Below are 15816 nucleotides of genomic sequence, written 5' to 3' on the forward strand. Positions count from 1 at the left end.
CGTCAGCTGTGATGGCCGAGTGGTTAAGGCGTTGGACTTGAAATCCAATGGGGTCTCCCCGCGCAGGTTCGAACCCTGCTCGCAGCGACTTGATTTCATTTTTTACGTTTTTAATTTTTAAACTTAACGTTAGCGTTAAATAATTCTAATACTCTTCCGCAACTTTTATGTTATTTAACATATCGTGGCCAGAAAAGATATAGTTACTCTTCTTATGGTCTGCAGTTTCACACACCCAAGACTACAATAGACTACAATGCTGATACTTTCGGTGTCATGCCAAAGGCAATTACAATCCAAATACTATATAATGAAGTTTTTTAAGTTGTGCTCCAATGCCACCTAGTTTATATATCAATAACATATTGCATGTAGGCGCCATATTCATATGTATGTTTTAATTGTATTGATTTTATAAATGTCACCTATTTTTTCATGATATACGGGAATTGTCAAGGGCGTAGCATGGCGATGAACCGGTGACTTTATTGTAATAAAGGAGGTGAGGAGGGACGATGTATTTTATGTAGTCCGTAGTTGTAATGTTTACACTGAGCCGTATTCTTAGTCGTAGTTGTTATAAGTACTGTGGCGATTGTGTTGTACTCTAACTGTGAAATTGGACCTGGAACATTTGAATGTGTTGGAATAAAGGAAGAAAATTAAACGGCCTATTTGGAGCTTCGTTTTCTTTATTTTATCTGCGCGTCAAATATCTCGTCACCGTCTTGCTCAACCTCACAGCGACATTTGGATTGGTTAAGTGGTTCCTAAATATTGCCCATTTGAGTATAATTAGCTTTATCACATTTCATGTTTTACTGCTCAATTGAAATGATTTTTTGCCCTCTGCTACTATTATATAACCAAGGGGCTCCACCAGGTGCCACAGGAGCTCCTTCGGCAGGAGGCTATATCGCCAAGGCGCTCCGCGCGGCCCTCCACGAGGCGCCAAATGATCCTGTACTTTTGCACATAACGGTACTCTTTTTACATACTTCATCTTTTTATTCCTTTTCTGTAAACTTGCATTTTACTATTTTGTCTACTATTGTACTAAGTACTATCGTACTTTTTTTTTCTTGGTGCAGTATGTGGTTCAGTGGGGCTTACAATTAAAACCCATTTTAAACCCAATTTATAGTGCTTTACAGACATTTCAAAAAAAGAAAAAAGAAAAACACAAGAAATGGAAATATGCACAAAAGAAATAAAGTACAAGCATGAAATAAATGAACAAAATAACTAATTATCATAGGTTATTATATGCAACGGTGAAAAGATGTTCAGTAGCTCTCAGGTTTTCTGCGAAAGAGTTCCAGAGTTTGGTACCACAGTCTCCTCCCTCCTCTGTGGCATTTTAGGTATAATCAGTGAAAACACAATCTGAGTGATACTTTACAATGTTTCTTTGGTAGGATGGAGCAAGACCATGTAAACGTTTAATAATTAGCAAAAGAACTGATATGGTTGTTCAAGCTAAGATCACCATCGAAAATTCTCCCAAATTTCTAACTTGTTGTTCGGCTTTCAGACATTGATTCTCAGTACACCAGTATATGCTTCCTCTGTACTTCATTTCCACTCACAAGACCTGTGAGTTTATGTCATCTATGCATTTAAGCAGGTAGTGGTTAGAACCATGACCATCAGGAGCTAGAGACACACAGCACATTTTTTTTCCCACTCATTACTCAATTTATGGGTGTGTGTCTGTAAATAATATACAGTGGAACCTCGGTTCTCGATCTTAATCCGTTCCGGACTCCGGATCGAATCCTAAAATGTTCGAGTTCTGATCGAATTTTCCCCATAAGAAATAATGGAAAACCAATTAATTGGTTCCCGGCCCCCCAAAATAACACCTAAATATGTTTTTTCTTTTTTTTAGCATTTAAACACAAAATGAACAGGATAAAACAAGAGCATTTTTTTCTTAATGGCCTACAAAACGAGATCTTATCCCAACATTACCCCTGTCCTACCCCGTTGTCCGCTCCTTCAGTGTGCCACGCCCCCTCGTTAACCTCCTGTGGGATCCCCATGTGATCAGCTGTTTCTGGTTGTTGTCATTAGTCCTCTGTATTAAGTCAGTGTTTGAGTTTGTTTCCCCAGTCCGGTCATTGGGTGCGTTCGACTTTCTTACAGTGCTGGCTTAAAGCAACGCATTCTGATCCTGACGCAATGCATTACGGTTAGATGCATTGCGACCTCTCACCCGGCTGCACAAACTGGAACCGCCTCCGTGACGATACACCTTTGCCCTTATTGGCTGAAGAGTTTAGTTATACGCATGACGTTGCGATGCGTCAGGATTTAGCAAAGCGGATTTGTTTAAAAATACAGTGGTCTAACTTTTTTCATGGTTCTAGCTGTGTGTCATCTACATACTGAAGAAAGCACAATGCAGTATTTACACCCACATCTGGGGATCTGAACCAGTCTGACTAACAGAAAAGCCAGCCGTCTATAGTGACAAAGGCAGCACTGAGATCTACAGCAGGAAGAATGGAAAGGTTACCCAAGTCTCCATTTGACCGCAAGTCATTTAGCACTTTGGGAAGAGTCATTTCAGTGCTGTGGCACACCTGAAAGCCAGACAAATACTTCATGGAAGTTATTAGTGTTAAGATAACCAATCAACTAAAGACAGAAAAAAAAAAATACCTAGAGATGAAAGGTTAAAGATTGGATTATAATTACTAAAAATAGTACCATTAATATAACTTTTCTTCAAACAGGTTTTCTATAATACCATCTCAAACATGAGCACCCACAACAGACACACATTATTTCATTTAAATTTATTGAAATTTACACAATGTCTGTTCTTTCAAAAAATGTTTCCCCTTTCCTGCAAACCTATTCAGGGAATTGAGATGGACTACAAAAGCAAAAATATATTTTTTCCATTCTTTTTCCACTTATCATGGAATCCAGCTCATTTTATGGAAAACCTATCAGGCAGGAGAGCGAGTTGAGAGTGGATGTATGAATCAGGTCATCTCGTCAATGACGCTGCACATGGCTGCATCCTTGTCCCTAACTTTATCCCTTTTGGCAGCCGTTGTGCCCCTGTCCATCTGACCCCCCATTTCGATGGGCTCAGCCTTCAGCCTGGGGGCCCCACCAGCCATAGCACCTCCCATTCCGGCCAAGGATGGCTCCTCGAGCTGAGGGAGGTCATCAGGCAGCGAGGCCAGGCAGCTCTGGATCATCTCCACCACGCGCTCCAGGTGCTTCTGGAAGCGTTCAGCTGTCTCCAGGCGCTGCCTCTTCTGCACCTCCATCATGACACGCAACGTCTCGCGTGCCTGGTGTGGTCGGTACTCGTTGATCAGGTGGTGCATGTGCACGAAAAGCAGCTTCAGGTCCTCCAGCTTCTCTTCACGCTTGATGCTACCTGGGCTTTTGATCAGGATGCTTAATAAGTCAAGGAAATTGACCAGGATAGACATGTTGAGCTTCTTAAGCTCCTTCTTGTGATCAAACTGCATGGGATGCAGGCGTTCGATGCCCTGGCTCTCTAAAGGTCTGATGATGAGTTCATCGCATTGAAACTCATTTCCAAACATGGTGTACTTTTCACGGACAGGTGGTGGAGGCTTGGGCGCCAGGCCTTTCCGCACGTTGTCATCTGTGTATTCCTTGATGTACTGCATAGGCGGTAACGGCAAAGCGCTCACCTGCTGCGGTTCGCCCATGGTGGAATGCCTAGGACACAAAATTAACGCAATTGCTGCATGTTCCCTCTATGAGCGACATTCACATTTGGGTGATATATACCACACAGAGTTATTTAATTTTAGATATATCTGGAATTAGATATCTTACAAACACTGAGCTTTTATTACGTTACTTCTTGTAAGTAATGCTAATTACTTTCGATTCCTATAATGTTGCTTATTTAGGTACCCTCTTACAGGTCCAGTTAAGAATCTTTTTCTTTGAGCATCGGTATAGCTTTTTAAGTAGTTACGGAAATTCAATCACATCCTGCGTTTAAAGGAACTATTGTACACAACAGGTAAGGTAAGCAGTGACATAGCCGATAGTGTTTATATGCATGGCGCTGCACTTGGTCAGCCAACTAGCCTTTAAGTTACATGCTAGGCTTTTTTCTTTATTATTGTCATAGTAGTATTAAGAACAAAGACTAACTATACCTGCTAACACAAAAACACCAAAGTAGCTAAGTCGATTTGCTAACTACGCTTGAAACGTAGGACATTATGCAACCGGGGACACGTAATTTTAACGAAAGAAAAAAAGAACAATACATTCTCAGTGCAAACATACATACCTTTGCGATCGCTTTCTAACACAAAAACTAACCAGCTAGTTGTGAAACATAACGCATTAATGGTTGTAATACGCGAAGCCGTCCATATTCCTTCCCCCTTTTCACGTTATCTTTATCGATCGTGTCATTGGATGAACGCGATAACTGTCGCAATCTCCTATTGGCTAATTCTGTCGTCAGACTAATTACTCTGCGTGGTGATTCGTCAGCTTGGTGCCAACATTGTGAAATACGATTGGCTAAAGTGAAAACATACTCTTTTGAAGATTTTATAGATTCTTTTGTCACAAAGTTATGATATATTTGGGGTGGTTAGTTTTTCATAGCACCGAGTGTGTTATTATAGTGCAGTTTGGATCATACAGCACATTTTAACGCCGTAATGTTGCATTTCGATAGAAAGCGGATAAGATGGTACAAGTTGCTAGAAGGCACCTGCACAGAGTTGCGTAACATCAGGATGGTGCAAGATATCTTGTCTTTATGTGATGTGTTACTGCAATGAGACGTAAATAAAAGAATCTTAATATAAAAAGTCCGCCCATAACTGTTAAAACGATCAATCAATGGTTCTTATTTAAAACGTATTGTGAAGTTCAACGAAAATCATTCACAGGGGAAATAAACATTATCTTTCAAAGAGGGTGAAATGAAGGATGTGGTCCACCTACAGTCTCATGCCGGAAGCTGCTGCACACTAGTCCTGTCCCACTTTGTTTATACGACGATTGGCAGGCGCATCTTCTTCATTGTAGTAAGGCGGATCGGGCTGTCTGCGAGTGATCGCCGTGTTAAACATGAGCTCGCAGGTCATTCTGGAGCAGTTTTTCATTAAGAAATCTCAGCAGAAGCGAAGAACATCGCCTTGTAATTACAAGGAGAGATATTTTATTTTGAGAGCAGAAGATCTAAGCTACTTTGAATACCGCCATGGGGTATGTACATTGTTAAACAAAATTAATTAAAATGTTCCAACGGTATATCAGTAGAACAAAAAAATTGTATGAAATTTACATTTTTTTTTGTATAATTGCGTTTTGTGTGCTACATAAATGTGTTAAATTATCGTGGAAAAACTAGTGGCTTGGGGTACAATGGGAATATTTTTTCAAAAGTAGCAAAGATCATGATACAAAGTTTTGATCATTTGTTACCTTGCCATATAGTTTTTAAAATGCATATTCTGATTGCTAAACAAATTATCTGTCCATCCAACCATCTATCTTCAGATGCTTTTCCTGGTAAGGGTCCTGATTAAAGAAATTATAATTATTAAACTCATCACATAGATAATTACGGTGTTATATGTTGCAGTTTCGGCATTAAAATGAACTTTAACTTTGAAAAGTTAAATAAAATTTGACTTAGTTAATTGGAGGTGCAAAACTGTCAGAAAGCCTTAGCTGTTCCCTTGGCTGAGGTAAGATGCAGTTGTGATTCCCATATTTAAGTGCATATCCAAAAACTTGCTACTAATCTGCTACTAATTGTGTAGAAATCAGTACATTACCTCATGGAATAACAGCTCCTCAGCCATCAGGTTTCATGTGAAGTTTCCAGATTAGGATTTTGCTGACTAATAATAGCCATTCAAACAATACAGTAAGCTATGTAGTCCATAATGCTGTTTCTATTTCTCATGCTTCTTCTGTGACTCAGTGGTTTTCACCAGAATATGTTCATCCTGTTGTAGTTAAAATCTCTGACCTGGGTGGAGTTTTGAATTATAAGGCTGCTAAAGCTGCTATTGCAGAGGAGGCCCCTTGATCCAGCCTTCATGTTTTCTTGATTGGATGCCAAAATTAAATCGGACCTGGGACTGAAATGGTACCAGAGTTTGTGGCAGAGTGTCTGTATAATAAGTTTTTTTGGAGCCCTGTAAATGCATTCTTTTGTTTATATGTATTTTATCATATGCACAACAAAGTAAATAATGCTTTCTGTCTCTCCCAAAGAAAAAGCTAAACCTGAAAGGGTGCATTGAGCTGTCCCACATCAAATGCGTCGAGATTGTGCGCAGTGAAATGGCGATACCATGCAAATATAAATACCCATTTCAGGTGAGATATCCCTGTCATGCTGAAGTCTACCTCTCTGTTCTCTCTGCTCATGGTCAAAATGCCAAAGGGCGCATTCATGGGTATTGCGCACAAAGTAGCTTGACCTAAACCTGTCGTGTAGTTTTTCAAAATTAGACCACACTGAGACCACACACATCTGATTTCTCCCAAAAACCCATATTGTATATCAGACGTTGAAACTGGCTTGTGCATAGGGAATCACTGTGAACAGCAGCATCATTCCCAGTTACAGTGACATACCTCTCCCATCACATGCGTAATCCCAGCCTGTATTTTTGACTTGCTGAAAAATCTTACAGCTCAGTTGATTGTTAGGAGATGCATGCAAATTATTAAGGTGTTAAAGGTGTCCAGCCTCTATATATATGTATATATTCTTACGGTATTGTTGTTTTTCGCCATTATATTGCATTCCCTGATATATTATGGAGCACCCATTGCTTTTTGTCTTAAAGGTTTGTGTCAAATGAAATGTTTCATGTCAAAATGTGGGAAATTTTCCAGATCGTTCACGACAACTACTACCTGTATGTATTTGCCCCGGATAATGACTGTCGGCTAAGATGGGTGAAGACCTTGAAGGACAGTAAGGAGCCCTTACACTACTTTACTGATAGCAGCCAAGTAAATGTAGCTGGCTCGTACTGGTATCCATTTTCACCTTCTGATGGGTTCTTCTTTAGTGTGCAACATGCATATGTATTTCTATGTAAACGTGTCTGTTCACTACTGGGTTGTTTCCGTGTTTTCATACTTTTAAATGTTTTTCTCTTAGGAACAAGGAGTAACACTTTAGTCCACATGTATCATCCAAATTTTTGGGCGGATGGGAAATGGAGATGTTGTCAGCAAAATGAGAAAATGGCCAGAGGCTGCATAGAGTACGATCCCGATGGAAATGGTACGCACTTTTTCAGACGATGCGTGCACTTCAAGCAGCACAGTTATTCCAATTCCCAGCATACCAAGTCCTCCTGGGAATAATATATTTTATCTTTATATGGTTCCAGTGTGCAGTGCACTTATGAAGTGAAAATACTGACATTTTACTTAATCTGCTTTTGCAAACACCTGCCAGTTTTATGAATAATATGTGACCAGCTGTAGATATGATGTATGAACATTTGTGACTTGTCTAGGAATACGTGTGTGTTCCAGATATAAAGTTGAGTGGATTTGAATGTCAGTTAATGTAAAATTTAATTTTAAAGCTAAAAAATGGATTGTTATGTTGCACAGCTTCAAAGAAACCTCTTCCTCCAACTCCGGATTTCAAGGTAATGTTTAAGCATTCCATTAAAGCAGGGCTTGCCATTTTTAAAGGAAAAACATAATGTTGCTTATCTGTCTGACAGATAAGCTAGTAGATAACTCTGGATCTTCACCTCTCTTTCAGCGTCGATTTTCTGACCCATGCGAGACTGTGCTGGTTGCCCTGCACAGTTTTATCCCCATTGGGGAGCAGGACCTTGCACTCCACAAATATGAAGAGTACATTGTCATTGATTCCTCTGATGTCAACTGGTGGACTGTCCAAGACAAGAATGGGTAAAGTCTGCTGACCGCAACTCCAGTCCTGCTGGATTTCTCTGCAGGAGATGGGCCGATGCTCTCAGTTTGTCTCCTTGTTTCTTGCTGTGAGCCCTGACACGCTGCGAACACACTCATTTGTTCACAGGAAGATTGGCATGGTGCCCAGTGCCTACGTCACCGAGAAATCGGCAGAGAGCCTAGATCAGTACGAGTGAGTTACCTCTGTAGTTAATATACTGCTGTGACTCTTTTACTAAAAAGTGATGATTGATATTTGTCTATTGAGAAACTTTCTATCTTCTTGTAGATGGTACAACAAAAATATAACCAGATCCAAGGCTGAAGAGCTGTTATTCAAGGAGGTACTGTGCTGGTTTTAATTTCAAGTTAAGTTTGTTTGGGTTTGTTTGACTCATCCTCTTAATAAAATCAGCACCTTTGAATGCGTCTACCTGGAGGCGTGCCACTGCACAGTGGGCTTTGCAGCTTTCCGCACTGCATGGCCGCATTTGCAGCATGTGCACAGGCGGAGAACGTGGAGAAAACCACATCGCCGATTTCCTGTAGCAACAGACGAGCTCAAGACCTTTTTAAAAAAATTCATAAAGGTTTCCTTTTTCACAGTTACTTGAGCTCTGACTGTGCTTCTTTAGTGTGAGCAAAAGCACTGAATGTTTTTTTTTTTCGAAAATGTCATGTCTCAAAAGAAAAAAACACTTGTAAAATTTTGTATTACTATCGAAATAGAGTCTTCACCTTTAGTTTAGCACCCTGCATTGTTTTGGACGTTGACGTATATATATGTGTATGTTTGTGTGTGTGTGTGTGTGTGTATATGTTTAATATTGTCTCAAATGTATTATTTGTAATCTTCTTGCTTCTTAAGCCCTTTAAAAATATGCTAATATGGCTTCCAGCATGACTTATGGCCGTTTTTTGCATCCAGGACAAGGAGGGGGCTTTTATGGTGCGGGACTCCAGGCGTGAAGGGGTGTACACTGTTTCGCTGTTGACTAAAGCTCCAGGGTAACAACTTTTTGTATTTTTTTGGTTCTAACTGGGGGACAGTTACTGGGGTAACTGTCCCACTGTGTCAACATGTGAGAAATGTCTGTTACCGCAAACATAACATGTATTAGAGAGTTATAGCTACTGGGGTATGTCAGAATGTGAGAAATGCCTCTCATTAGATTAGATCAGTTATACCAATTGCATGAACTGGCTCACCTGTGCTGCTCTCTGGGTGACTGCTCTTACTGAATCTCCATCACGCCCACTGTCTATTATCTTTGCTGTGCATCTGTCATGCGTTGCCATGGAATTTATCTGTGTGTCATCTGACGTCCTACAGTAACTTATGACTGGAGATCAAATTCAGACTCACCACACCTGCCAGTAATAAATTATGTAATGATTCTATTGGCACTTAAATTTAATATCTATAGATTTATATCAAACCCAGAGCCCTGGTGGATCATGACAATACTCTCAGGCTGGGCTCTGCGCTTCCTGGCTGGGCTCTGCGCTCCCTGGCTGGGCTCTGCGCTCTCAGGCTGGGCTCTATGCTCTCAGGCTGGGCACTGCACTCTCAGGCTGGGCTCTGCGCTCTCAAGTTGGGCTCTGCGCACTCAGGCTGGGCTCTGCGAACTCAGGCTGGGCTCTGCACTCTTAGGCTGGGCTCTATGCTCTCAGGCTGGGCACTGCACTCTCAGGCTGGGCTCTGCGCTCTCAAGTTGGGCTCTGCGCACTCAGGCTGGGCTCTGCGAACTCAGGCTGGGCTCTGCACTCTTAGGCTGGGCTCTATGCTCTCAGGCTGGGCACTGCACTCTCAGGCTGGGCTCTGCGCTCTCAAGTTGGGCTCTGCGCACTCAGGCTGGGCTCTGCGAACTCAGGCTGGGCTCTGCGCTCTTAGGCTGGGCTCTGCGCTCTTAGGCTGGGCTCTGCGCTCTCAGGTTGGGCTCTGCGTATTCAGGCTGGGCTCTGTGCTCTCAGGCTGGGCTCTATGCTCTCAGGGTGGGCTCTATGCTCTCAGGCTGGGCTCTATGCTCTCAGGCTGGGCTCTGCGCACTCAGGCTGGGCTCTATGCCCTCAGGCTGGGCTCTATGCTCTCAGGCTGGGCTCTATGCACTCAGGCTGGGCTCTGCGCACTCAGGCTGGGCTCTGCGCACTCAGGCTGGGCTCTGCGCTCTCAGGCTGGACTCTGCGCTCTCAGGTTGGGCTCTGCGCTCTCAGGTTGGGCTCTGCGCTCTCAGGTTGGGCTCTGTGCTCTCAGGTTGGGCTCTGTGCTCTCAGGCTGGGCTCTGTGCTCTCAAGTTGGACTCTGCGCTCTTAGGCTGGGCTCTGTGCACTCAAGCTGGACTCTATGCTCTCAGGCTGGGCTCCATGCTCTCAGGCTGGGCTCTGCGGTCTCAAGTTGGGCTCTGCGCTCTCAGGTTGGGTTCTGCGTATTCAGGCTGGGCTTTATGCTCTCAGGCTGGGCTCTGCACTCTCAAGTTGGGCTCTGCGCTCTCAGGCTGGGCTCTGCGCTCTCAGGCTGGGCTCTGCGCTCTCAAGCTGGGCTCTGCGCTCTCAAGTTTGGCTCTGCGATCTCAAGCTGGGCTCTGCGCTCTCAGGCTTGGCTCTGTGCTCTCAGGCTGGGCTCTGCGCTCTCAAGCTGGGCTCTGCACTCTCTGGTTGGGCTCTATGCTCTCAGGCTGGGCTCTGCACTCTCTGGTTGGGCTCTGCGCTCTCAGGCTTGGCTCTGTGCTCTCAGGCTGGGCTCTGCGCTCTCAGGCTTGGCTCTGTGCTCTCAGGCTGGGCTCTGCGCTCTCAGGCTGGGCTCTGCACTCTCTGGTTGGGCTCTGCGCTCTCAGGCTTGGCTCTGCGCTCTCAGGCTGGGCTCTGCGCTCTCAGGCTGGGCTCTGCACTCTCTGGTTGGGCTCTATGCTCTCAGGCTGGGCTCTGCACTCTCTGGTTGGGCTCTGCACTCTCTGGTTGGGCTCTGCACTCTCTGGTTGGGCTCTGTGCTCTCAGGCTGGGCTCTGTGCTCTCAGGCTGGGCTCTGCGCTCTCAGGCTGAGCTCTGCACTCTCTGGTTGGGCTCTGCGCTCTCAGGTTGGCCTCTATGCTCTCTGGTTGGGCTCTATGCTCTCTGGTTGGGCTCTGCACTCTCTGGTTGGGCTCTATGCTCTCAGGCTGAGCTCTGCACTCTTCAGAGTCCTCAAAATGAACCAAAAAAACGTACCTTGCTGTGGTAGCTTTTGCAGTTCAGTGCCCCATGGTTTACTGACTGTCCATGGCTCCCATACAGCTCCAATGGGGAGAACAATCCCAGAGTCAAGCATTATCAGATCAGGGAGAAGTTCACAGATGAAGTCAAGTTCTACCTGGCAGAGAAGTACCTCTTCAGCACGATCCCCGAGCTCATCAATTATCACCAGCACAATGCTGCAGGTTAGAGATCATGTCTCTGCTGATTGCTTATATCTCTGCACCAATAGTTGAAGTCCACTTTTGGGGAGTGACAGAGATTCTGCGTTAGATTGCGAATGTCATAAACATTTTCCTTTCAATTTGGCTTTGATGTGTCGCTTAATGCTGAGACTTAGATAACATGTTTAATAAGATGACCGCCCTATATGTTTTCTGGGTCATGCAGGCCTGATCACCAGACTGAGACACCCCGTGTCCACTGGCAGAGACAGTGCCCCCGTCACTGCTGGTTTCTCCTCAGGTGAGCGCCCTCCGCTGTCTGGCTTGTTAGCGGATCGGACTTAGACCGTCACTGTTAGGGGTGTGAGAAGCCTTTGTTATACCCCTCTACGCTGCAAGTGTGGCTCCATCTCTGCTTCCTCCACCCTCCAGATATGTGGGAGGTGGACCCCAGAGAGCTGACACTGGCGGATGAGGTGGGAAGTGGCCAGTTTGGTGTGGTGATGCTGGGCTACTGGCGGCAGGTGAAGGTGGCCGTGAAGATGGTGCGTGAGGGGGCCATGTCAGAGGATGAGTTCAGAGAGGAAGCACAGGTCATGACGTGAGTAGCCTTTCTGCGGCATGAGCAGCCTGGGGGGGCTCTGCAGCCTGCACAGCCACGTGCGCTTTGCTGTCCCCCCCGACCTTTACGGCTTGGCGGGATTATCCGTGCTTGTGTTTCCATCTTGCTGGGAGCCGGGCTTGGCGGGACGTGTCCCCTGTGGGGGCTGAGCTGACAGATGGTGCGTATGGGTATCTAAGTGTGACCCGTTGGCTCACTCTGGCCGTGTGTGACTCACCGATGTGATCAGGATTCTGACAGCAGGTTGCCGGATACCAGGGTGATTATGGGATGTCGTTATTCTCTCGCTACGTGCGGAAATGTGGCTTCACCTGGGAAACAATGGGCTGGAGGTTTCCTCAGAGTGGCTTTAGACCTAAACCCTGCCCCCCCCCCTACCCCCCCAGGAGGCTATCCCATCCCAAACTGGTGCAGCTATATGGGGTGTGCACCCAGCAGAGTCCCATGTACCTGCTGTTCGAGTTCATGGAGAACGGCTGCCTATCGGACTTCCTGCGGGGGCACAGGGGCTGTGTGTCCCCAGACGCTCTGCTGGGGATGTGCCTGGACGTGTGCGAGGGCATGGCCTACCTGGAGAGCACCAACTTCATCCACCGTGACCTGGTGAGGAGCGGGCGGCCTCTTCAGGCCACGTTACACTGCACTGCTGTAAATGCTGCAGTTTTAACACTCACATTGGAGTAACAATCAAGCAACTAAATCAGCTCCTTTATGATTTCAGTAGGACCCTTCCGTGGGAATTATACAAATGATGATCGACAGTGTGAATATTATTCTATGTGATTGTGACATATATACATAAAACACACACACACACACACACACACAAACACTATGGATGATTACTTTTAAAATATACATATATACACACATACTCTATGCTCAAAGAAAGTCTTGAGACACTTGCTTAATTCAATAAAAATATTTCAAATTTATTGGTTTTTTAACAAGAATCATTACTTCATTCATTTGTTTACAAAAATATATATCATGTTAGAAATAACCAGTACATATAAGTAAAACAATCAAGAAGCAATAAACTGAAACCCAAATTATAGTCTCCGACTTGCAGTCTATGTGACTTATGACCACTTGCACATATGACTGGAAAAAAAACCCCATTTGATACGTGCCCCCAGTCTGTTGCAACAGAACAGTTGTAAGTCGGGGGCAGCCCGAACTAAGTTGTAATGACAGGGAAGGTCCAGTTTAGATGTGCAGAAGTTTCCCTTTTTCGTTTTTTGATTGTTCCTATATTTGGATTTAGTTCAGGTCTTTTCAGCAGATCAGAGCGGCGCAGATGGCTGGCGGTTCCTCATTGTGGTGTAATTCATCGTGGATTATGCGTTTCTGAAAGACTGACATCTTTTTCAGGCTGCCCGAAACTGTCTGGTGTCCGAGAATCAGGTTGTGAAAGTCTGTGACTTTGGTATGACCAGGTAGGACTCAGTCATTCTTTTTTGTGTCTTTTTTCTTCTGAAATGTAAGTTGTTAAAAATTAATGTCACATGTGTGGCAGGTTTGTTCTTGATGACCAGTACACAAGCTCCTTGGGGTCCAAATTCCCAGTGAAATGGTCTGCCCCGGAGGTCATCCACTACTCCAAGTTTAGCAGCAAGTCTGACGTTTGGTCTTTCGGTGAGGGTTACTCTGTGCCTTCGTTCTGTATTTATGTATTATGCTGTGTTTCGGGCAGTTGCCTCACCGGCCCGGTCTGGGGCAGGGGACCCATCTGGGGCTGGCTGTGGCCAGATCTGAGGTCGAAACCCACGGCCTCTGCTGTCTCCCGCAGGCGTGCTGATGTGGGAGGTGTACAATGAGGGCCGCATCCCATACGAGAACCGCTCCAACGGCGAGGTGGTGGAGGGCCTGAAGCTGGGCCTACGGCTCCTGAAGCCCCGGTTGGCCCCAGAGCTTGTTTTCCAGCTCATGGAGTGGAGCTGGAAAGAGGTGAGCTCCCCTACAGCATAAAGCGAGGCATGGACGCCTTTCCAGCACGTTCTCTGCACACACCTTTCTTCTGGCAGGCAGACCGAAGACTGAGACATTTAAACAGTTACTGGTATAATACATGCACTTTAATAGTGACACACAGTGTATGCTGGTTGCAGAACACAGAGAAGCTGGACCATCTCAGTAATAATAGATTTAATTACACACTGCAGGGACGCCATAAAGGGGGGCAACTTAGGGTGACCCTGTGTCACATGGGCCCTCAAAAAACTGGAACATAATTGGATTGGTCTGAATCGTGGGCCCAATATGGTATGACCCCCCCCCACCCCGCCAAAAAAAAAAAAAAAATACCCATATGGTGGCACCCTTAACACACTGTATAGCTAAAGCTTCAGTGCCTTGGTTTAGGTTTTTAGTTTTGTACCCCTAGACTGGATCAGCCCAATCACTTTGCATGATGCAGATTATATATTTACACATGACACACAGTTAATATAGGAAGCAGAGGCCGATGCCCCAGCGCACTGTGGCCATATGCTCTGTGGAAGCACATTCGCCTCTGGTTTGTCTCTGCAGAAGCCCGAAGACCGACCTTCTTTCACATTACTGTACCACGAGCTGGCCATCCTGGCCGAGCACTGAGAAGAAGCTCCATCTATTCCCACAGCTCTCCACATGTCATACAAACAGATTCTACTAATATATTTAGCTTGTATTTATTTTTTTTATCATTTCATGAAAAAATGTATTATAATATACATGCCTGTTTATTAGCCAGTATGGAAAGTAAACTCCAGACAATATGGTATTATAAGCCTCTGTGTTAGATTATCCTGGTTATCTGTGCAATATTTATTATTCAGGATTATAAATTGTAATTATGGGAGACATAATTGGTGTATTGTGGTGCTTTTTTCTTTAATATCTTTAATTAATAAATTCTAATCACGTTAGAAAGATATTGTCTTCTCAGATCCACTTTTGCTATTCACCTCCAGGGGGCGCACGGAACCCTTGTGCTACCTGCTTAAATTCGTTCTTACTTCAGATGAAGTTTTAATTCTCCAATTAAATTCTCAAATGTCCCATCTTTCATTAATTCTACCTTTAAATTATTTAAAAGGAAAAAGTGAATAGTGTGGGTTATTATGAGATATTCACTGATTGCACTTACATGACCAATCTGAGTAGGATCCCAAAGAACCTCCCCACACATTAAGCTACATGCTTTTGGCTTGTTTTCCCAGAGGTTTCTCTCATTCATCTACATTGCAGTTACTTGCTGCAGTTGCTACCACCGTGCTGAGACTGGTTACTTACTATCTGATGTTACGTAGATACAAATCAAAGGAAATCACTGGACATTCTGTGCACGTGCTTCACGTGTGGCTTTTCTAAAACTCACATAAAAACACTGTATTTATAGTGAGTCTAGGATGCTGCCCCAGACACAGAGGAATGCTGCAGTACCAGCACCCAGGACTGACTAACAAGTGGAGTACCAGTGCTCTGTACTGACTAACAAAGAGAGTACTGGCACCTGGTGCTGAATAACAAGGAGAGTACTGGCACCCAGTACTGACTAACAAGGGGACTACCAGAACCTGGTACTGAATAACAAGGGGAGTACTGGCACCTGGTGCTGAATAACAAGGGGAGTACTGGCACCTGGTGCTGAATAACAAGGAGAGTACTGGCACCTGGTGCTGAATAACAAGGAGAGTACTGGCACCCAGTACTGACTAACAAGGGGACTACCAGAACCTGGTACTGAATAACAAGGGGAGTACTGGCACCCAGTACTGACTAACAAGGGGACTACCAGAACCTGGTACTGAATAACAAGGGGAGTACCGGCACCCAGTACTGACTAACAAGGGGACTACCAGAACCTGGTACTGAATAACAAGG

At 44.6% G+C, this 15816-nt stretch overlaps 2 protein-coding genes and 1 non-coding gene across 3 annotated transcripts; 2 read left to right on the plus strand and 1 right to left on the minus strand.

Moving 5' to 3' along the window:
- The first annotated feature begins 5 nt into the window (after positions 1-5).
- On the plus strand, positions 6-87 carry trnas-uga (transfer RNA serine (anticodon UGA)). Its single transcript has one exon. It is a non-coding gene; the product is annotated as a tRNA-Ser (tRNA).
- Positions 88-2789: 2702 nt separating this feature from the next.
- Positions 2790-4447, minus strand: med7 (mediator complex subunit 7). The gene is made up of 2 exons (XM_023821309.2): positions 4304-4447; positions 2790-3714 (listed from the first exon to the last, which is right to left on the minus strand). Exon 2 carries the CDS (start codon positions 3702-3704, stop codon positions 2997-2999), a length of 708 nt encoding a protein of 235 aa, XP_023677077.1. The 5' UTR covers positions 3705-3714; positions 4304-4447; the 3' UTR covers positions 2790-2996.
- On the plus strand, positions 4428-14862 carry itk (IL2 inducible T cell kinase). Its single transcript, XM_023821308.2, has 17 exons — positions 4428-5238; positions 6259-6363; positions 6889-6970; positions 7160-7285; positions 7624-7661; positions 7781-7932; positions 8063-8128; positions 8225-8279; positions 8864-8943; positions 11206-11348; positions 11554-11628; positions 11760-11928; positions 12336-12552; positions 13324-13388; positions 13469-13587; positions 13742-13899; positions 14482-14862. The coding sequence occupies exons 1-17, from the start codon at positions 5101-5103 to the stop codon at positions 14545-14547; spliced, it is 1854 nt and encodes a 617-aa protein (XP_023677076.1). The 5' UTR covers positions 4428-5100; the 3' UTR covers positions 14548-14862.
- The last annotated feature ends 954 nt before the right edge of the window (positions 14863-15816 follow it).

The sequence above is a fragment of the Paramormyrops kingsleyae genome, chromosome 10 (genome assembly GCF_048594095.1).
Source record: "Paramormyrops kingsleyae isolate MSU_618 chromosome 10, PKINGS_0.4, whole genome shotgun sequence".
In the NCBI taxonomy this organism is placed as follows: Eukaryota; Metazoa; Chordata; class Actinopteri; order Osteoglossiformes; family Mormyridae; genus Paramormyrops; species Paramormyrops kingsleyae.